The sequence below is a fragment of the Phalacrocorax aristotelis genome, chromosome 8 (assembly GCF_949628215.1).
Source record: "Phalacrocorax aristotelis chromosome 8, bGulAri2.1, whole genome shotgun sequence".
Classification (NCBI taxonomy): Eukaryota; Metazoa; Chordata; class Aves; order Suliformes; family Phalacrocoracidae; genus Phalacrocorax; species Phalacrocorax aristotelis.
The window spans coordinates 46,550,689-46,574,337 of record NC_134283.1 but is presented as its reverse complement, the minus strand read 5'-3'; the positions used below and the strand labels follow the sequence as shown (position 1 = coordinate 46,574,337).

General features: G+C 42.9%; 1 protein-coding gene across 4 annotated transcripts in view; it reads right to left on the bottom strand.

The window, feature by feature from the left end:
• KDM3B (lysine demethylase 3B) overlaps nucleotides 1-23,649 on the bottom strand; it is a 75,331-nt gene that overhangs the window by 6,947 nt on the left and 44,735 nt on the right. For 3 of the 4 annotated variants that reach the window (XM_075103068.1, XM_075103069.1, XM_075103070.1), the window contains 7 exons: nucleotides 22,034-22,161; nucleotides 21,100-21,379; nucleotides 19,844-20,100; nucleotides 16,828-17,094; nucleotides 6,408-6,579; nucleotides 3,211-3,301; nucleotides 2,993-3,123 (listed from right to left, as the gene is read on the bottom strand). In XM_075103068.1, coding sequence (XP_074959169.1) covers nucleotides 2,993-3,123; nucleotides 3,211-3,301; nucleotides 6,408-6,579; nucleotides 16,828-17,094; nucleotides 19,844-20,100; nucleotides 21,100-21,379; nucleotides 22,034-22,161 — 1,326 coding nt within the window. The remainder of the gene's footprint in view (nucleotides 1-2,992; nucleotides 3,124-3,210; nucleotides 3,302-6,407; nucleotides 6,580-16,827; nucleotides 17,095-19,843; nucleotides 20,101-21,099; nucleotides 21,380-22,033; nucleotides 22,162-23,649) is intronic. The other variant, XR_012662197.1, reaches the window with a different exon arrangement.

Sequence of the window (23,649 nt, the reverse complement as noted above, 5' to 3'; positions counted from 1 at the left end):
TCCTCTCTTCAGACCAAGAACTGTTGGAAGGACCTGGAACTGTTGCAGCAGGTCCAGAGGATGCCACAAAAATGCTCCGAGGACTGGAGCCCCTCTGCTATGAGGACAGGCTGAAAGCGTTGGGGTTGTTCAGCCTGGAGAAGAGAAGGCTCCAGGGAGACCTTATTGCGGCCTTCCAGTGCTTAAAGGGGGACTAGAGGAAGGATGAGGCAATCTTTTTAGCAAGGCCTGTTGTGACAGGACAAGGGGTAATGGTTTTAAACTAAAGGAGGGTAGATTTAGGATATAAGGAAAACATTTTTTACAATGAAGTTGGTGAAGCACTGGAACAGGTTTCCCAGAGAGGTTGTGGATGCCCCATCCCTAGAAACATTCACGGTCAGGCCGGACAGGGCTCTGAGCAACCTGATCTAGTTGAAGATGTCTGTGCTCACTGCAGGGGAGTTGGACTAGATGTCCTTTAAAGGTCCCTTCCAACCCAAACCATTCTATGATTCTAAGACCTATCCATCTAAGAATGATCAAATAGTAGAGGGTTACTTTCTGTGCTAAAAAAATACTGTCAACACTCCCTCCACAAAGGAAAACAAAACTTCAACATTTAAGATAAATTCAACAAAATGAATCCATTCCTTCCATTACTAGCAATACACAAAGACAAGTTAGCCATCACGAATTACCTTGCTTCTTGCTGCACTCATATATATATATTGCTTGATTACATTGTAAGCTCTTTGGTGTACAGCCCTCTTCGCTCAACTTACATGTCAAGTAATACATAAACCGAAACATTGAACACCATTAAATGCTGAATATGCTCAATTTGCCTAAGTTCACTAACGCCTATTTTTTAACTCTTATTTGTGATGTCATACTGCTAAAAAAACCACCAAAATAACCCCAAAAACACTTTCTCAGAAATGCAATATGTTGGTTTATAGCTTAAGTCTATGCCACATTTGGTTACTGAGCCAAAACATCTTTTAAAAAAGATGAAACAATGACAAATCTTTCATGTTCTCAGGTTTTTACTGTAGGTATGATGATAATTGGAATGCAAAACCTTAGAAAACCCTACACACCTTCTCATGGAGTCCCCCTGGGGTTGATATTGGGCCCAATGTTATTCAACACTTTTATAAGCGATCTGGATAACGGGCTCAAGTGTATCCTGATGAAGTTTGCTGATGACACCAAGTTGAATGGGGAAGCAGATGCTCCAGAAGGGAGAGCTGCTCTGCAGGAAGATCTGGATAGGCTGGAACAGTGGGCCAGCAAGAACCATATGAAGTTCAACAAGGACAAGTGTAAGATCATGCACCTGGGAAAACATAATCCAGGAGTGCAGCACAGACTGGGATCCACCTGGCTGGAGAGCAGCTCTGTGGAAAGGGACCCGGGTGTCCTGGTGGACAGAAAGCTCAACATGAGCGAACAGTGGCTGCTGCGGCCAAGAAGGCCAACGGGATGCTGAGTTGCATCAAAAAGGGCATCGCCAGCAGCGAGAAAGTCATTATCCCACTCTACTCAGTGCTTGTCAGGCCACACCTGGAGTACTGTGTACAGTTCTGGTCCCCGCTCTACAAAAAAGGTGTGGACAGGCTGGAAGGGGCCCAGAGAAGGGCCACCAAGATGGTCAGAGGACTGGGAAGCTGCCATACGAGGATAGGCTGGGAGAGCTGGGTTTGTTCAGCCTTGGGAAAAGAAGGCTTAAAGGGGATCTCATCCCCATGTACCAGTACTTAAGGGGTAGCTACAAAGAAAATGGGAGACTCCCTTTTTACACGGAGTCCCACGGAGAGGACAAGGGGGAATGGACACAAGTTGCTCCTGAGGAGATTCTGATTGGATACCAGAGGGAAATTTTTCAGTGAGGACAGTCACCATTGGAATAATCTCCCCGGGGAAGGGGTTGACTCGGCCACGTTGGACACCTTCAAGAGTCGTCTGGACAGGGTGCTGGGCCATCTTGTCTAGACTGTGCTCTTCCTGGAAAGGTTGCACTAGATGATCCCTGAGGTCCCTTCCAACCTGGGATTCTGGGATTCATACATACTCAGAGAACTACAGAAGTTACATTAGCGTAAGTTTGCTTCCACATACTTGCTTTGCAAGATGGCTGCAACCTTTTCCTTATTAGTATCATTTTTCAGTGTATACAAAGAGCAACTGCTTTACTTTTCTTACTCTAAAGTTGCAGAAGTACATACTTCTAATTCAATCAGTTATTTAAAAGAATCCTGGAACGTTAACAACAATTTGTTTTAAATTAGAGGTCTCCAAAACCTGCTTTTGGCCGCGACCTCAAGGTCAGTACATTCAGGAACTGAAAAAACTCAAGCTGATACAACATGCATTAATTGTTCATATATACTCCATACTCTGCTATACGGACAATCATTTGAAAACTTAATGCTTTACAGCCCCATGCAGGGTATACGTTCAGACAAAGGTTTCCTCCATTTGTATGATATTTATCTACTAGATAATTACAGTTTGAAGAGGAGAGAACTACCCAATTCAGGTAGCTGAACATGGTGACAGTTTTGTCTTGCATGTTGTCTGTGGTCTGTGTTGTTAGGCATGGATGAAGATAATTACAACCCCGATCAGAAACATGAACACATGGACCCAAGTGTCAGAAGCTGGCTTATTTTCCTCTCAAATGTATCAGTTTGTCTCAAAGAAATATCAACTTCTCCTTGAACCCTGTATTAGTATTTCACTTATTATGTTTATTAATAATAATTGTTTGCAAACCGATCACATGTACATCTCTTGGAAACCACAAGGCAAAAAAGGGCACATCTGACAAAGAGAGTAGTAGTGTAGGAATAGACTGCAGGGCCAATTAAAAAAAAAGAAATGACAGCTTGCTCTAGGATAAGCACTGAGTTTTGAGTAATGCCACAGCCTTGCATATGCCCTAAGTATAATAAAGAGTATAATAATGAGTCACAAAAATCAACATCTGCGAACTATTCTCACATACCATAGGCATTGTACATTTTGGGACCCAGGTCGGGACGGACAAAATAGCTTGGCAGCCTAGAGGCCAAATTCAGTCTGCCATCCCTCTTGGTGTATTCAGGAAGAGGAAGATTTTCCATCAAGTCCTCAAACCTAGAGTGCAAAGAGAGAACACAGGCATGTTTTCCTCCTGTAGTGCCTAGAGCAGTCCTGTAGGCATTGATACCAAGGTTTACTTACCTTGTAGGCATCATATCTCTAAAGTCCTCCCCTGGAGGCCAATCCTTTAGCTTTAGTACCATTGGCTGACCATCTTCTGACCTGAGCCGTTCTGCAAAAAACAAATGAACATTTCTTCATGTAATATCTTTTTACCACAGCCCATTACCTTGCTTAAGCTATAAGTTTTTTGTGCAAAGACCTCTTACATTGCACAGCAAAATGGATCTTGATTATTCTTTGGGCTTCCAAGCATTATCATAGTATGACCAAACAACAGTTTAACAATTAGATACATTTATCATTACCTATAGCAGAAATTTGACAGATCTTGCACAGCTGCTAAGTTTTACAATAGTTTTTATTCAACTTCGAAAACATGCCTTTCCGAAGCATTCTGCCTTACTACTTTTACCGAAGTCTAAAGGAGTTGTATCTTTCATTTCAAGAGGAGTGGCACTTCTATGATTCTATAAAATTAAAGTTATTAGTTCATGCACTGAAATCAACCCTAACCTCCGTATAAAGCAAGAAACCATGGTACACCACACTCAAAAAAGCTAAATGGCAGGTAGTTACTGAAGAAAACAGCCTTTAGTTTTTTTTAAAAATTATTGTTTGCTGGAGGCACTCAAATTCACAAAGTGCCGAATTCAAACATTTGCTCTTCGCTTCAGGAATTGTATGTGAGTCCTGAGTGGTAACAGAGAAAGCTGGTAGCACAGAAAGATGACACTACGTACGCAACAGTGGATGTATGATATGACAGCACTGACCACATCAACTACTGGTTTGCCTCAGACGTTACAACGGCTAAGAGGGTATATCTGGATGGGGTACAAGCAGCAGCTTAGAAGACTCAGCAAAATGTTTAGAGAGAAACAAAGCTCACTTCTACCAGATTGTTCACAACTCTACATGAAGTCATCAGTTGGAAAACAGGAGGTACTGCAGTCTGACACTGTCACGTCCCCTTTTCCTCAGAAAGTGACATCCTTCACCACTTCCTACCTTACAAAGGACTGTCAGCCAAACAAAAAGCAACTGATCTTACCCAGACCTGGCAAAGCTTCCGACAGCACCAAAAGCAAGCATATCTAAGAAACTAGGGCTTGCAGACCTGTGAATCACATCTGTGTTATATATCAACAGGCTACAGAAGACAGCCTTAGTTCGCAATATAAAAAAATTTTACTGAAATTAAAAGGAATTAAGAACTGCAGATATGTAAACCAAAGTGACTCATTTAAAGAAAACTACATTTTGATGATCTATGGATTTTAGAGTGCAAGTGAACTGAAAAGCTCAAGGACTTGAATTTAAGGATGTTTCAGAACTTCTTGGATTCAAGATTTTGAACTCATCAAGGTACTTAGTTCCAAATAAGGAGAAGAAACTTGTAGAAAGGCTATTCAGGAAGGACAGAGCTACCTGGAGAAATACATACGGATCTGACAAATTACACTAAACTGGACAAAGCCCAGAAAACATCTGATCAGCAAAGAAAAGCAGGTCTAAGAAGGATCAAAACAAAGGGTTAGACCTGCCAAAAGTCTACTTAGAACTAAAAGATATTAAAAGTAAACAGCACAAAATAAAAATTAACTAAAGTATAATATAGAATAATTAAGGGGTTATCTCAACACCACCTCCAAATTCAGTGGCTGTTCTACATCTCTTCAATAACTTAATGTAGAGTGGGGTGGGCAGAAAACCAGAATCGGATTTAGATTGAGAAATCTAAAATTCACGTAATGCAGAGAAGTCAGAGTCATTGTATAATTTGCAAGCAGTTTTCATGAATTAGTGGGTGAAATCTCTGGACTAGTAGCAAATAATACTCTTCTAAATTTGGGATTGCACATGGCTGAAAAACACTAAATAAAATGTATTTAAAAGAAGCTAGCAGAAGTGACCAGGTTTTCTGACCTAGACCACTAATATTTCTCATATAAAGTGTGGTAAAGGCATTGTCTAAAAGAAAGGCAGCAGCTGATTTTGCTGGAAGGACCATATCTGGCTGGAATCAAACTGCATTTCTCAAAGATAAATCAACCCACACAAATTTACTATTTTCATGAATGACCCTAGCACAAAAGTGAAGGTTTGTGAAGTTTCCCAATTACCGTTAATACACAGAAAGACCACATCATTATATCCTTCTAGGCCATTTATTTCTGAGTAATAGCAGAAATAGTATGAAATTTAACAGTACAAAATACAAGACTGTACTTGGAACCATATAAAAACAAGTCAAAAGTTGGGAGATCTTTGACTGGAAAATGACTAGGGAAGGGAATATTCTTGGGTCTACAAATCCTTTTGTTCGCTGTTGAGCAAACATTGCATTAAGTCATCCAATAGTTCACCATTCCTGCTATGTGCACATAGCAATAAATACAGAAAACATTTTTGTACACAACACTAAAATCAGCAAAGTTGCAACGAACCGTTACAACTAACATCTGTAAATATAAGACCACTCTGACCTAAATACGTACAATCTAAAACAGAGCGCTCTGCTTCTCAGAAGCTCTTTTTCTGAACAGTTATACCCCCAGGAATTTTAACTGGTTAGCTTCCACATCCACCCTTGACAAAAGATTTTCTCAAAGAAGAACTCAAGCATTAAGTAATGTGTTATCGCATGAGGTATGCGTATAGCATTGCTATTCATAATACATTTAAAGGTGTATTTGTACTCACAGATGATCTACAATAAAAATAACTTGCAATGTCAAGTTTACTTAGTTGACTTATTCCACCAAGTCTGAATTTCATCATCAAAAGCCTCAGTCTGTTTTAGCTCTGCAGGTTCCCTTTAGTTTACAAAAAATGTTGAGGTTAGAAGGAAAGTAAGGGTAGTCAAATCGCTTACTGTCTCAATAATGGTAACTGAGCATTAATTTCACTGAGGAAAGTTTTTTAAAAAAAAAAGAATAGTTTCCCACGAAATGGATCATCTTTTGACACATGAAGGGACGACACACCAACACACTGTAGTACAGATGAATTTTTCTTGGGCAGCTCTGCCCTAATCTTCACCAATATTTTCTAGGGTGTGCTACATCTAAGGAGCAATGGCTTCTTTGGATGAGACTGAGAGCTATTTGGATTTTTTTGTTTGCTTGTTTTTAAGAAAATAGGTGGAAAAGGAGGAGATGAAGGTAGCAAATCAGACTGCTCAGTTAAACTATTCAGCCATAGATATTACTTACTAGATATTATCTCAAAGCCATCCCAGAAGTCACGCACTTTCACGTCTGAAATTATGGCACAGTTCCTGCAGTTCACCAAATCTACATCTTGATCTCCAAATTCCAGGCTGAAAGCTTCTGGTTTCCAAAGCTCTGACTTCAACTTCTTATGGACACCAGATACCAGCACGGGCTGAGAATACAAAGATGAATGCTTACTCCACCATAACCAAATTTCTTACACATGCAGCCAAACTTTCTTAAGAGCTGAGACTCCTGGCTACTATCATACAAAAGACACCACAAATCTATTTTCATCCATGTCTGGTTTTTGTGCATCAAACAAATAACCAGAGTCAAAGCAAACTTGAGTTCCAGGCCATGTGCAGTTGCCTTAGAAGTGGTATTGTATTAGACTTACTAAGGCAAGTGTATTACGTCTACACAGCAAGGTGTTGGCAGCAGGGGTGGGCTCTGTGAGATGGGGCTGGGAGCTGCCCCATGCTGGACACGGATGGTTCCCCCTGGCTCCAACAGACCCATCACTGGCCAAAGCTGAGCCCATAACTGACATTGGTGGCACCTCTGTGATAACAAGAAAGAGTAAAAAAATGCTCTGCAGCTGCTAGGGGGTGGGGGGAGGGAGAGGGGGAAGGAAGCAAGAGAAAGCTCTGCAGACAGCAAGGTCAGTGAAGAAGGAGGGGGAGGAGGTGCTCCAGAGATTCCCTTGCAGTCTGTGGAAGAGACCATGGTGAAAGCAGGTATCCCCCCTGCAGCCTCTGGAGGACCACAATGGAGCAGATATCCACACTGCAGCCCATGGAGGACCCCACACTGCAGCACAGGGAGATGCCCTGAAGGAAGCTGCAGCCCATGGAGAGCTCATGCTGGACAGGCTCCTAGCAGGAGCTGTGGCCCTTGGAGAGAAGCCCATGCAGGAGCAAGTTTTCTGGCAGAAACTGTGGCCCGTTGGGGACACACACTGGAGCAGTCTATTCCTGAAGGACTGCAGCCCATGGAGAGGGCCCGTGCTGGAGCAGTTTGTGAAGGATGGTATCCTGTGGGAGGGACTCCACACTGAAGCAGGGGAAAGGTGTGAGGAGGAAGGAGCAGCGGAGATGAAGTGTTATGAACTGACCATGACCATCATTATTCTCCATCCCCTCCCCGGGCCACTCCAGGGGGCAAGGAGGTCAAAAAGTCAAGGATGATGGAATAAAGCTGAGCCTTTAGGAAGAAGGAGGGGTGGCTGGGGGTAAGGTGTTTTTAGGTTTGTCCTTGATCCCCACCATCCTACTCTATTTTTAATTGTCAATAAATTAAGTTACCTTTTCATGAGTTGAATTTGTTTTGCCCATGACAGCAATCGCCAAGCGATCTCCCTGTCTTTATCATGACCCACAAACTTTTCCACCTTATTTCCTCCCCATCCTGTTGAGAAGGGGGAGTGAGAGAGTGGCTGGGTAGGGGTCTGGCATCCAGCCAAGGTCAATTCACCTGTAGAAGTACAGCGGGTGTTGATTCCCACCACCTCTCCTATTTTTAAGCACAAATGCAGCTACCACTAGAAACAGCATTTGTAGTAAAGCCTTCTCATACGAAATTTTCATATCCTGATATGAATTTTTTAACTATTTTGCTCATTCTTTATGTATAATCATGGATCATCATTAATTCCTGAGTACAAAACCAAGTAGTAGAAAAGTGGCTGGCCACTTGCAAAAGGGATTTTAAGATGTTTATGCTAACCACGTATATACATACATTCCACACCGAGATCCGAGTGGCTGCTTCTCATAAATGCTCAAGGCATTTGCTAAACTAGCAATACTAGGAAAAGGTATACCAGACAATCCTCCCAACACTGACCAAGCCCTTGTCAGTTCCTCTCATCCTACTATCTCCAAAGTTACAAGACTTAAGAGAAAAGGAAAAGAGGGTATGAAGTGAGCCTGCACATGGCCTATGCCACCTGAAGAACTCTAGGTTTGGTAACTGCTGCCTATGTTCAAATGACAGTTCACGTTTCTATGCAAGTTTGAATCAATTCCAAGCTGTGCCCTATACATTAACAATGATCTGAAGGTGGATCTTGGGTTTATTCACAGTACAACTCTGGGCACCACAAATGCCCCTAGATGTTCTCGTGGTATCAGTGCATTAGGCAAAGATACCTACAGAGCTATAGACAAGCAACTCCAAAGTTATATTGCTTACAAACGCTCCAGTAATTAACCACTGCTACACTTGGATTCCCTGATGGCCTCTAACAGGATTAGTATCCATTTTACTCCCTAAGTGAGGACAAGTATTCATTCAGAAATGAATGGAGGGAAAAACAAACAAACAAACAAACAACTTTGGGGATAACAGAAATGGCCTTGGTTTTCAAATATAACACAACATAGCCCTTAAGTTCTAGAAGGCAGCAATGAAACCTCACTCCAGAAGAGTGAGATTTAAGAAAACAAAAAAGGGTTGTTACTTTACTCCTGTCAACTTCAGGGGACAAAAACAAAAAAAACAAAAAAAACCAAAAAAAAACCCCCAAAAGGCAAAACACCCCTACAGAACCACGGAAACATTTAGGCTGGAAGGAACCACCCTCACACTAAAAGCAGTGTTTTCGTGTGTTCAAGTTGAACTTTCTGGTTTTTAATTTGTGCCCATTGCCTCTTGTCCTGTCAGTGGGCACTGCTGAGAAGAGTCTGCCTTCCTCTTCCTCATTCCCTCTCATCAGGTATTTATACACATTGACAGGATCTCCTCCCCACACTTCCCCAAGCCTTCTCTTCTCTAGGCTGAACAGTCCCAGCTCGCCCAGCCTCTCTTCATGTGACAGATGCTCCAGTCCCTTAATCATCTTTGTGGCCCTTCTCTGGACTCACTCCAGTAAGTCCACATCCTTCTCATACTGGGGAGCCCGGAACTGGAGACAATACTCCAGGTGTAGCCTCTACCAGTGCAGAGGGGAAGGAGCGCTTCCTTGACCTGCTGACAACACTCTTCCTAACGCAGCCCAGGATGCCGCTGCCCTTTGCAGCGAGGACGCATTCTTGGCTCATAGTCACCTCCTTGGCCACTAGGAGCCCAAGGTCCTTCCAGGCAAAGCTACTTTCCAGCTGGCTGACCCCCAGCATGTACTGCTGCAGGGTGTTATTCCTCCTGAGGTGCAGGACTTTACGTTTTCCCTTGCTGAACATCATGACATTCCTCTTGGTCCAACTCTCCAGCCTGTCCAGGTCCCTCTGAATAGCAGCACAACCATCTGGCGTATCAGCCATTCCTCCCAGTTTCGCATTGTCTGTAAACTTGCTGAGCATGCATTAACTCAGGGCCCTTTAGGTCATTAATGACAATGTTAAATAGTTCTCAACCAAATACTGATCCCCTAAGGTATACCACTTCTGACTGGCCTCCAGCTAGACTTCATGCTAGTGATCACAACCCTCTGAGCGTGGCATTTCAGTCAGTTTTAAATCCACCACACTGTCCATTTATCTAGTCTGTACTTCATCAGTTTGTCTGATGACATTATGACAGTGTGAAAAGCCTTATTAAAGTTAAGATAAAAAAGCATCCGCTGTTCTCCCCTCATCCACCAAGCCAGTCATCTCATCACAGAAGGCTATGAGGCAGGTTATAAATATGATTCAACCAGCATTCCTGAGCACCTCTTCTCTTCAGGTCCATATCCCATGTTTTCCAAGCAGATAACTGAAAAGGTGAAAGTCTGCTCTCCTGAAGCCCCCCAGGCTTGCGATCTTGCTTTTTTGCTTTGCTCCCTCCTCTCAGGATCTTGAGACAAACCCCACCATCACTGCAGCCAAAACTGCCCCTTACCTTCACATTAACAATCAGTTCTTCTTTATGTGTAAGTGTGAGGTCCAGCAGAGTGCCCTTTCCTAGCTGGCTCCTTGATCGGCTGTGTCAGAACCTTGTCATCAATGCACTCCAGAAAACTTCAGGAGTCCTTGTGACCTGTTATGTTGCTCCTCCAGCAGGTATCAGGGTGGCCCCATGAGGCCCAGGAAATGTGAACACAGGGCCTCCCCCAGTGTCTGAAGAAGGCCTTATCGCTGCTTCTTGATCAGGTGGTCTGTGGCAGATACTTGCCATGTTGCCCACTGTAACCTGCTTGCTAATCCTGGCCCTAAAGTTCTCAAATGGCTCATCATCCATTCCTATGCCATTTCATGCATTCCAGCTGCTCCCTCACAAAACCAGCAATGCTTCCTCCTCACCTTCCCAGCCTGTCATTCCTGAACTGTCCTTCCTGAGCAGCCTGTACCTATCCCTTGCCATACTACAGTAGCACAAGCTATCCCACCACTTCTTCATCATACCAATGAGACTGTGGCTGTGCAACTGCACATTAATTCCTTCTGTTTATTTTCTTGTGCTGTATGCATTAGTGTACAGGCACTTCAGAAAGGCACCTAGTCATGCTCATTTCCCAGAAATGGTATGAGATCTTTCCTCACAATTCTGTGACATACACAGATCCTTATTTATGTGCATATGCTTGAGGTAGACGTCTTTCATCCCTGTTTTCTTGATTATGAGATTTCTCCTGTCCACATCACCCCACGTTGCTTGCATGTTAACCCAATCAACTAACTCCTTCCTTGATCACTGGCCATACTCTCCCTCCCTTACTGTTCCTAGCTTATAACTCTCCTAATCAGGTTGGCCAGCCTGTTGGCAAAGATGCTTTGCCCCACTTAGATGGATCCCATCTCTTCCAAGCAGTCCTCAATCTTCAAAGAGGTTCCCATGTTCATAAAACCCAAACTCCTGATTGCTAAAACCAGCTGCGCAAACAATGTTTGACAAGCAGAATTGGTCCACACCCCTCTACCCGTCACTGGCAGAAGTAAGAAAACCACCTGGGCTCCGTAACCTTGACCACTACTCTGAGAGCCACTCTTGATACTGTCCAAGTCTCACCAGTAGTATTGTTCGTGCCAGTACAGATGAGCAACAGAGGATAAATGTCTGAGGGACAGACAAGCTTTGGCAGTCTTTCCACTATGTTCCAAATGCGAGGCCCTGACAAGCAGCAAACCTCCCTAAGATGACAGAGCAGACATACTGATCCCAAGTTTAAATATATTCCCTGATCTCAGCAGGAATTATAACATTAAGGCAATGGAAAGGTTTTAATCATATTCTACAATAACCTAGGGATCACGGATGAGGAGTAAAATGACAGTACCTTTCACAAGATGGGCAGAAACTGCAGCCAGGTAGACTTTAAGCTGATAAATTAGTCTTCTACAGTCCAGGAAAATAATGACTAAATTTGACCCCTGTTGTATTCACTTGACCACTTGAATGCAAAAATTTAAAAAAAAAAAAAAAAAAAATCCACTTAACGTAGTAGAACCCTTCCAGCTATTAAGGAAAGAATTTCTCATGGAAGAAAGAAAATGCTCTCTCTAGTGAAGAGCACAGGTAGGGTTGCAAGAGAAAAAAGGATAGTGGACTTGGTTGGTAGACATTTCCTGACAGATCTGCTCTCTGACTACTGGAAGCTATTATTTGTTTTCTCCCAACACCACCCCAAATCCTCAGTATCTCAAAAAAGGGAAAGCCTAGTATGAAATCTCAGAAAAGAACAGGCTGCTATTGAATGAGAATCCTGATAGTATCCCCAGATGAGCAACCACCATGTTCAGGAAGGCAAAATGGCCTTGAAAAACAGCTCCTGAAAGAAATAATCCTATGGTCTGCCAGTGAATTCTGGGATAAGACAGAGTTTAACTTATTTCTGACAATTTCTAAGACAGAGGAGTTGAAAAATGTTGCTTTTTCTGCATGATACTGTAAGAGTGCCATTCTTTATCCAATTATTAAAGGGAAAATAATTTTCTCTTTTAACAATTTGGGATGCTACCATGGTTAAGATCTTCATATTGATCAGATCTAGTGTCCAGTGTACATTTATTGTGCTGGGGACGGTAGATAAAAGGTTTTTTCCAACTAACCTTTTCCAGCCTACAAAATGGGAAGGGGAAGATGATTTGGGGGATGATGGTAGAATTAATGTTCTTTGACTTCACTTTTTAAAGTGCAACTGGGATGTACAGGGGGATGTCAGCCAAGGGAGAACTGTCACAGAACAGAGTTTATTGAGAGAATCTCTGCTTGAAGAAATGCCTTGTCAAGACAGGAATGCCTGCCTGGGTCACCTGCTCTCCCTCATGCAGTAATGGGAGTAGTTCAGTTGGATTGCTTTCCACATTTCAGCAGGAAACTCAAGTAAGGGCAATATCACTGGAGAATCCTTGAATGAGCAAGGGACTCGCCTAGGCTGAGGTACTCAATGACTTCTTTGCTTCAGTCTTTAGCAGTCAGACCAGTTATCCACAGGGTATTCAGGCCCCTGAGCTGGAAGACAGGGATTGATCACAGAATAATCCAGGAGGAAGCAGTTTATGACCTGATGAGCCTCCTGGACACTCACAAGTCTATGGGTCCAGATGGGATCCACCCAAGAGTACCAAGAGAGCTGATGGAGGAGCTCGGCAAGCTGCTCTCCACCATTTCTCAGCAGTCCTGCTTAACAGGGAAGGTCCCAGATGACTGGAGGGTTGCCAATGTGACACCCATCTACAAGAAGGGCCGGAAAGGAGGATACGGGGAACTACAGGCCTGTCAGCCTGACCTTGGTACCAGGGAAGGTTATGGAACGGTTCATCTTGAGTGCACTCACCATGCCTGTGCAGGACAGCCAGGGGATCAGGCCCACCCAGCATGGCTTCATGAAAGGCAGGTCCTACCTGACCAACTTGATCTCCTTCTATGACAGGGTGACCCACCTAGTGGGTGAGGAAAAGGCTGTGGATGTGTCTACCTGGACTTTAGCAAAGCCTTTGGCACTGCCTCCCACGGCATCCTCCTAGAGAAGCTGGCGGCTCATGGCTTGAATGGGTGGACTCTTCACTGCGTAAAAAACTGGCTGGAAGGCCAAGCCCAGAGAGTAGTAGTGAAGAGAGTTAAATCCAGTTGATGGCCTGTCATGAGCAGGGTTCCCCAGGGCTCGGTGTTGGGGCCGGTCCTGTTCAATATCTTCATCAATGATCTGGATGAGGGGATTGAGGGAACCCTCAGTAAATTTGCGGATGACACTAAATTGGGTAGAAGCGTTGATCTGTTTGAGGGCAGGAAGGCTCTGCAGAGGGGTGTCATGGTTTTAGCTGGGATAGAGTTAGTTTTCTTCACTTTAGCTGGCATAGTGCTATGCTTTGAACTTAACATTGTTCTCATGCTGAGATAACACACAGATGTTTTGGCTGTTGCTGGGCAGTGCTTGTACTACTCAAGGACATTTCCAGCTTCCCAAGCTCTGCCGGGGGCACAAGGAGCCAGGAGGGGAGGGGGCACAGCTAATAGAGCGGATTCAAACTGACCAAAGGGATATTCCATATCATGTAACATCATGCCCAGTATATTAACTGGGAGGAGCTGGCTGGGGGAGGAAGGCAGCCATCGTGGGTCGGGGAGGGGCAGCATCGGTCAGCGGGTGGTGAGCGGTTGTATCGTTCGTGTTTCTGTGTTTTTTTTTCCTTTTTTTTCTTTCCCTTCCTTTTCCATTTTATTATATTAACATAATAATAATAATAATAATAATGACAATAATTATTTTATTGTAATTATTAAACTGTGCTTATCTCAACCCACAAGTTCTTTGGCTCTCCGGATTCTCTTCCCCATCCCACAGGGGTGGAGGGGAGTGAGCGAGTGGCTACGTGGTGTTTAGTTGCCAGCTGAGGCTGAACCACGACAAGGGGTCTGGACAGGATCAATGGGTTGAGGTCAGCTGTATGGGTTTCAACAAGGCCAAGGGGCCCAGGTCCTGCACTTGGGTCACAACAATCCCAGGCAACGCTCCAGGCCTGGGGCAGAGGGGCTGGAAAGTACCCGGTGACGAAGGCCCTGGGGGTGCTGGCTGACAGCCGGCTGAGCATGAGCCAGGAGTGCCCAGGTGGCCAAGGAGGCCACCAGTCCCCGGGCTTGTGCCAGCACTGGTGTGGCCAGTAGGAGCAGGGAGGTGACGGTACCCCTGTGCTCGGCACTGGTGAGGTCATACCTTGAATACTGTGTTCCGTTTTGGGCCCCTTGGGACAAGAAGGACATCGAGGTGCTGGAGCGTGTCCAGAGAAGGGCAACAGAGCTGGGGAAGGGTCTGGGGAGCAAGTGTTATGAGGAGCGGCTGAGGGAGCTGGGGTTGTTTAGTCTGGGGAAGAGGAGGCTGAAGGGAGACCTTATCACTCTCCGCAACTATCTGAAAGGGGCTGTAGTGAGGTGGGTGTTAGTCTCTTCTCCAAAGTAACTAGGAATATGATGAGAGAAAATGGCCTCAACTTGCATCAGGGGAGGTTTAGATTGGCTATTGAGAAAAATTTCTTTACTGGAAGAGCGGTCAGGCATTGGAACAGGCTGCCCAGAGAGGTGGGGGAGTCACCATCCCTGGAGGTGTTAAAAAAAACATGTAGACATGGCACTTTGGGACATGGTTTCGGAGACATGGTGGTTTTGGTTTGATGGTCGGACTTGATGAGCTCAGAGGTCTTTTCCAACCTTAATGACTCTATGATTCTATACAAGGGGTCCTCTGAACAATAAAGGCATCCAAAGCATCAGTAAGACATCTTGGGGCAAAGCCTAAAATAGAGGGTCACAAATAGTACGTGAGCATGACAGTTGCGGCCAGAGCCTCAGAGTGTGCACCAGCTTGGAATGTGATGCACACCGCAAGCTACACATCTGCCAGAAGATTGGTAATCACATCTCTAGACTCTGTAAGTAATTTCTCAGGACTCATTAATAGTCAAGAACCCCATAGCCAAGTGTAGCATCTTGCACCTGGTGATTAACTAGTCTCACTTGCAGAGAAACTGACAACCACATCTTCTTTAAGTAGCTCCCAAAATATTTAGGATCCTCCTCAGAGGGACAGTATTTGCTGACAGAGAGGACTGAGAAAATTTTGAGAGTATACTGACTAGAAACTAAGGAGCTCTTCGCCAAGTTGGGCAGATGACTGGCACCACACCACTGCAAAAGAATGATCTGAAATTCTTCATAAATCAGGAAGAGGCAACCAGTTAAAAAAAAAAAAGACGAGACCCCTGCACACTCTAAAAAATCAGGACAGGAAGACTACTGCAGCTGGGGGGAAAGCTGGCAATACCAGCAGCAAGCTAAGTTTCTAGTCACACAGGCAAGGGTATGCTGCACAGTAGCCTCTTCCACCTATTAAGAGCTGGCTAGGGGAGTCAGAAACAGGAACTGGTAACTCTGTGGTTGGTGGTGCCACAGTCTCTGCAGTTCTCATGGCTACGTGCTAGTTATGCCCCGGGGACCCAGAGAATGTGCAGTTAAGCTGAGCTTAAAAGTACTGTACTTCTGGCAGGAATGGACCCTGATGCCAAAAGAGGAACATGCATCCTGATCTGTTCGTCCGCTACAGCTCAGTAGTCTGCATGTCTTGTGAGCAACCACAAATAAGTATGGAATGTGAGTCCCAAGAGCATTAGCACAATAACAACAGAACAGCTGACAACAAGGACATCTCCAGAAAAGATGATGAGGCACATAACCGCCTAGCATCAATGGCCTCAATTCCGAGTAGTTGGTTAAGGTAACAGTGTCACCAGTAGCTGCAGAACCAAGAGCCAAGAACGCAGTTTGAACACTGATGGACACCATATTCTGTTAGAGCTATGGGTGCACTTCTTCAGCAGCAGCCACTCACCTATTTTTTAAGATTCATCTTGTTTTACCAGGCCAATCTTTATGACTCTCTGGAGAAGTCTAAGATGTAGCACTATGGATTGAGATCTGAAAAAGTAGCTATGCTGGCAGCAGGTCTAAGGTCGAGTCTCGACTGAAGGCCTAACTGGTTGATGACCCCCTCCGACAACTCAGGAGAGTGCTCAATATGTGAGATGCTGAGTTCAAAATAATACTTGGGTTCACACAGGCTGTAGGCTGTACTACATGCAGCACTTTTGTTCTTGTATGTGCTGCAACTGGAAGGAACGGACCTTTTACTACGGCTATAAAGCATCAAGTACAGGGTAGATACTAGGATGCATTCAGGAAATCATAGTGGATTCACTACTGGGCTGTAGTAGAGTATGTTCAGCACAAACCACACCACAACTGAAAAGGCTGTCACAGCAAACACCCTCCTACTGGTAAGCTGAGAAAAGCTCAGTGTGCAAGGGCACATGGGCTTGAGTCAGTACAGCATGGAGGGGACAGGGCCTCTGTATCCCCTGTTTACAGTGCTACAGTTGAAATCTTCATTCATCATATTCACTCAGGAGCAATTAGCCAAAGTTTGAATGGACTTGTCAATAACTAATGTACAGGCTAAAATTTCAGGATACTTATAAGCAATAAGGGTTGGCTATTTGTTATCACCCACCTGGCCTTGTTTCCAGCACTCCCTGAAGATCTTCCAGTTGTTTTTGTTGCTAGGATCATGAAGGCAAAGGAGTCTGCCATCACACAGCCAAGAGTGGGAAGTGTGTGGATCCAGCACATTTAAGCCCATTACCATTTCCTTCACCTCTCTCTGTGTGTCAGCTAAATTACTAGCTCGTTTTGCAGCATCAGATGTCTTCTTATTTTCCACCACAGAAGCAATGATATGGTCTAAGAAGTTAGGCAGGCTGGCTTTACCTTTGGCCCCCTAGAAGATGTAAATCCAGAGGTAAGTTTAGTCCTGCAGCAGCATACATATTAATGCATATCTGCTCTCATTCAGATTTTAATCACAGATATCCAAGCTATAAGAAACACATGCAACAGTAAACAAATCAGCTCAGAGACAGGCATGTATCCAGTAAGAACAAAAACAGCTATGCCCCTATTTTATGATAGTATAACGTAAAATAACCTGCTACAGGTTATCTAGAAAAAAATATTACATCAAACAATCATGGAATAGAAAACTTAAGTGACCTAAACGCTGCTACTTTGATGGTAAAAATGGTTCATATTTTTCTTAACTTCATTAATATCTCAAGTCTATTTCCCCATTTTCCTCATTCCATTACTGAGAAAGTGAATTGAACCCTGGCACAGGTAAGCTGATGAATACAGGAACATTAAACACTGACAGAGAGGAGAAAGTGCTTCCTGTACGTATAATGTTATTAGAACCATTAGTAGGCAGCCTCTCTGGTTGTGGTGTCCATGCTCCTCAAGAGACATTTGAAACCCCTCAATGGATGTTTAAAATTTGGAAGATATTAACAACATAACCTTAAAATGTGTTCTTAACTTAAAAAAAAAAATGAAAGCTTGCCTATAGGCCTTGCCTATAGCAAGATACTTAAGACACTAAATATATTTCATCTATTCAGCAGAAGATAAACTCTAGCTGGACCATTATTTGCAAGACATCTATGGGAGAGGGCAGGGGTGTGATAGGTTTCTGGTAGCAAAGAGCTTCTCATTCTAGCCAAAAAAACCTCCCTGCCCTGCCCCCCGCCCCACCAAAAAACCCCCAAACCCCAAAACAAAACCATGGACTGGAAGCTGAGTGAACAGTAAAAGCAAAAAGCTAATACTGGAACAATTTTGCCATCTTCTTTAAAACTAAAGTTCAATAGTCAGAAAATTAACCATGTGCAGAGCTATCAATCTAAAAGGTACCACTATTTGTAACTGACGATATTAATGCAGTAAAAAATATTCATGGAATTATAGAAGAGTCTAGGTCAGAAGGAAGACCTAGAGACCCTTTAGTATAACTTTCTGTTGAAATCAGGTTAAGTTACCCTGGGCTGGGTCAAGCCAAACCATAACTTCTCAGGGAAGATTATATCACTTCTCTGGGTAGCCTATTCCACTGCTTGAATGTAAAGTAAGGCTTTTTTCTTATATCCAGATAGAATTTCCCCTGAAGCAACTGTGTTCATTGCTTCTTGTTACCGTACATCCTTGTGAAAGGAATACTTCCATATTCTCTACAACCACCTTTTAGATATGGTAAGATTGATAAGATCCCCAAAGCATTCTCTTCTCTAAGATGAAGAGAACCAGTTTCTTCAACCCTTCATGTGTCAAGCTCTCCAGCATTTTAATCATTCTCCACAGCCCTCCACTGGGCCCTCTCCAATTTTTCAGTGTCATTCTCCAACTGGGGAGACCAAACCTGGAAACTGTTCCAGGTGTGGCCTAACAAGTGCTCAGTGAAGTAATCTTGTTCCTTGATGTGCTCCAGCTACAGCTTCCTGATGTGGCCCAGGGCAGTTTGCAAGGGCACAATGCTGACTGATGTTCAGCTATTATTCCTCTCAATTTGACCAACACAACTGTTGTTTCTCGGGTATGTTTCGTTCATATACATTCTATATTAAGCATCCAGGCATTCAAGTGGTGGGGTTAGACCAGATTTCCCCACAAGTTCTTTCAAATCTAAATTACTCTGTGAAGACCAGAAGTCAAGAAAGTGAAAAATTACCCAACGGATCTGATATGACATGGTGAAAGAATGCATAGAGTTGCGGGGACACAGATGCAAGTTGAGACAGGCCCTCTCAAGCCTTGAGGGAATAACTTGCTTTAAAACAAGTGATCACAAGTTTGCCTGTACTCAGTGATGAGCGGGGGGGGGGGGTAAATATTGTTGGATTCACTCTCCTGTAGCAGCGACATAATTTTCCCATATAGCTGTACAGTTCCCTCTACCAAAAACAAACAACATGAACTATTAAGACTCCATCCTTCCAGCCTGCTACAGGGGGCGGGGGGAAATAAGGTTCTGCTATGAGACAAGCCATTTCATCATCTTCCTCATTCTATCTGCCTCAGCTTTTGGAGAATGTATTCTTCAAGAAGAGCTAAGCCTTGATAAATTCCATAGAATCTATCCTTCTCAATCTAAATGCTTTTAACCATTTCAAATATCACTGATTTGGTTTTTTTTTTCCTAGGTTATTTCCTCCAAAACAGGTTAACAAGAAACAAAGTATCCTTATTCCAGAATAAGCATTCAGAGATAGCAACTACACCTTAAATTCTTATTCTATGTTAAATGCCTTTCAAGTATACATAAGGTTTTTTTAAGGAACTGGTTTGCTCATAGGTTTTTGTCTTTTTCTGTGGTATGCTCTTGCAATATTTTTAAAGATGCGGAATTTAAAGTGAGCTTTTATAGGGATGCTGAGTATCAATTAAACAATGTAAAGACTATATTTAACTCACTCTCTTGGTCTCTTGCAAGGAATAGCTTCTCCACAGCAGTAATAAGCCAAACCACAAACTAACAATTGACATCAAAATTCTTTAGAACTTTACGGGGTGGTAAGATACTGTATTTGTTTCAACATTTAAGAATAAGATACTATAAAAACATTTAGATGAAAACTGTTAGATCATAATGAAGTTGTTTCCTAGAACAGGTATTATTGAAGGAATATAAAATTATTTACCGTAGAAGCTGCAGAAAAGACCGGAGGAAAGGGGATTCCTGTGTCTAATGGGACCTGAGGAAGCTTTCCTGGGCCTGTGTGTAGCAGATCTCTGAGGCTGGAGCCTTCAGCTTTGTTGCTAGATGTCACTGGGCCCAACAAGAGGCTATTAAACAGCTTTGGGGTTAGTGGGGAAACCTTTGTACTGGAGTTGAAGGAATCCAATCCAAAGGGTGAATGGGATTCTTTATTAAGCACTGACCTCAGTGATCCTGATTCTGCAAGATAAATATCAACATTGGGGTAAAAAAAAAAAAACAAACAGGGAAGAAAAAAGGCAAAGTTCAAATGATGACAAAGTTATCTGAAGTTATTTGCTCTTGCATTAGATATTGACGGAATCTTGTGGTAAAGGTGAATTATTACTGCAACAGTGAATGAGGTACCTCAAAGAGAATCAAAGACGTCATGTACTTCAGATAGATTTTACCCATAATATGCTGTTAGTTAAGGTTTTGAATAGCACAGTAGATCTGATCTGAAAGTCTGATACAAGAAACCACAGCTTTGTAAGAGAATTAAAAGACATTTTCTTGACTTTTTGAATTAATGTTTCAATATGAAATATTTAATAAACTTTAACTGTAGTCAAAATATTACAGTGGCTAAGCCCTACGAAACTAGTGAGAGTGTCATAAACATTTAACATTGACATAGAAAGTAGCTCCTGCTAGACATACGAACAGGAATAAATCCTGTGTTATTCATGCTGCCTCTGACAAATGGGAGGTGTATTCTGCAAACAGTTATTTCACATTGAGAATCACACTCCAACTGTTGAGTATTAAAGAAGTTATAAGTTTTCATCTGACCCTCCAAGTAGGCTCTATTCTCTCAATTCTTTGGAAATAGCACATAGCACACAAAACAGCTTTATTTACTTCAATAGTTATAAAGTGATGGAGCTGCATCTGAAATGAATTACTATCACTTTACATCAGGATGCCAGATGCTTATTACTTGGAAAATAAATACAAGAACTAGCACGGAAATAAACTGGGAGTGACAAGACGGTATTTTCATCTTCAACCATATCATCTTTCAGCTTTGCATATTCCTAAGCCTGTAAAAGAAAACTGGTTCTAAGAGGCAAATGAAGAAAAATGACCACGTTCTTTTCTATTTAGGGCTAGGGACTCTCACAAAGAATAGCAACCAAGCAGTACGTTATCATTTATCTTTTAATTCCAACCCCAGAGGGCATGTCTTCTGCTTACCTTTTGTTTCTTCTTTTGCTTTTTGCGTTGCTAAATCTGCAAGCCAGTGTAAGGCTGACGATGGAGCTGTTTCTGGACAAAGTGGTCTGTTAGTCTTTATTTCACCAGTGTTACTGGTTGGTAATGTCTCTGTTTTTGCAGATTCTTCTACCCTACTATCAGTTGCTTCAGATTTTGGAACAGTGTCCATTTCTAGTTGCCCCACTCCTGTTGTCCCTGCTCCAGTGGAAAAGGTGCTCTCGTTTCCAGAGACTGATGCACTAGGATTTACCGTTGGAAGCTAAAACAAAAATATAAACAACTGCTAAATGTTGAATGAAAGGAAGACTTCAACTTCAGAGACATTTTAGTTATCCAGTGCATTAGGTTGTATTTGTTGGTTTTGTTTGTTCATTTGCTTTAAGCGCACAGTGGAGTTCCTTTATGTTTATGTAGCAGCAGAGTACAGGAGCTTCTCTGTGTATAACAGAACTTGAATTGCGGTGTGAATTCTTTCCATGTCAACTTTTAACACAAGCCCAGGCACGCCCTTTTTTTTTCTTTCTCTCTTTTTTTTTTTTCCCAAAACAGGAGGATTTTTTGTGTCAACAGTAACAGAACTAGTCTAGATTCAGCGTAACATTCAGGAATCATAATAAAATAAACACACATGTTGCAAGCTACTCATTGCGGTTTAAGATCCAGCATCAATACAAATGGCTTCCTGCCCAACTTCTATGTAAGAGTATTAGCCCAAATAGTCACTCGGTGAATAACAGTTGCAGCACACATCCCTGAAAAACATCCCAGGTGATTTTTATTCAGCTAAAACACTCAGAATACACATGGAGAAAAAGTTCGTGTTTTACAATAGATTAGTCTAAAGGATCTAACATTTTAATAGATCTTAAAAATGTAATGTCAAACAAGGTAATTTCAGCCTCAAATTACATACCTGTGATATTCCATTAGTGACAGCCGGTCTCAACACCGATTTATTCTGCCGGTTAATACATGGACAATTGGCTTTAATACCCCATTTGCCTCGTGCTGCATGAACCATGTCTCCAATATTGTAAAGCGCTGGAAATAAAGTTAAAATCTTTAATAGCACATACAATGAAATCTAAAAACAAGGCCTTAACTATAATATATATTCAGAGGGGTGGGTTTTGGTTTTTTTGGTGTTACTGCTAAGTATCCTCAAGATCACAAGCTATAACAAGACACTTGTCTCTGAGTAGTGTGGAGAATTGTGCTAATACTAGCTTCATGATGTCACAGAGGCTGTCAAACCTGGCAAATCATACAGATTATCATCTGCTTCTACTGTTCCATGTACTGTCCAATGACACTGCAATGAGGCAACTTAAAACCAGCAATGGAGCAATGTTAAAAGGATCTGGAGCACAGGTGGTGCTCTCCTTGATCCTCCTAGCAAGAGCAAGGAGGTGATGAATTGAACAGCTGAATCCCTGGCTGTGTGGCCACTGCCATACTCAAAATTTTTGCTTTTATGATCATGAATCTTTGAGAAGCCAGGTTTCTTGGGAGCTGATGAGATTCACCTGCCCAAGCAGGGCAAGAGAGTCTTTGCCAACAAGTTGGCCAGACTTCTATGGAGAGCTTTAAACTAGATTTAGTGGGGGAAGGGGACAGAGATTTGAGCAACAGAGAAGAGCCAGGGGCTGCTGATGTATTAGGAACCAACAGGGAAATGCCTGTTGAAGCGCCTCAAAGGCATTTGGGCATGTTCCTCTCAGGAGGTGACAAGGTTGATAGCCCAGCTGAAGTGCCTCTATATATCAATGCATGCAGCATGGGTAACAAGCAGGAGGAGGGGGAAGTCACTGTTGCAAATTAGAAAGCTATGACCTAATCAGTATCACTGAAACATGACAGGACAAATCACACAGCTGGAGCATGGTGGGGTGGGGGGTGAGTAACAGAATGGATTGACTACACAGAGCTGTCTTTGAAAAACAGTGATGAACAGGCTGAGCACTTATGGGTAAAATTTAGGGGCCAAGACAACAAAGGAAACCTCTCTGTTGGTGTTTACTGCCTGACTAAGGAGAGCCTATTGACAAAGTGTTCTTACTTCCACTACAGGAACCATCATGCTCACAGGCTCTGATTCTGATGGGGAAATTAAATCACCTTGACACCTGCTGGAAAAGCAGCACAGCAAGCTGTAAGCAGTCAAGGAGACTTTTGCAGTGTGTTAAGGATAATTTCTTAATCCAGGAGACAGCCTGACCAGAGGATAAGTGTTATTGGTCCTGTTGCTCACCAAAATGGAAGAGCTAATTAGAGATGTCAAGACTGGTGGCAGCCTGGGCTGCAGTGATCATGCCCTGGTAGAATTCACAGTCTTGAGGGATATGGGCCAGGTGAAGAGTTAGAGTCCGGATGCTGAATTTTAGGAGATCAAACTTTCAGTTGCTTAAGGAATTAGTGTATGGGACCCCCTGGAAAACTGCCCTCAGGGACAAAGGAGCAGAACAGAGCTTGCCACTCTTTAAGAATATTTTTCAGAAGAGTGCAAGAGCTCTCAATCCCCATGTGTAA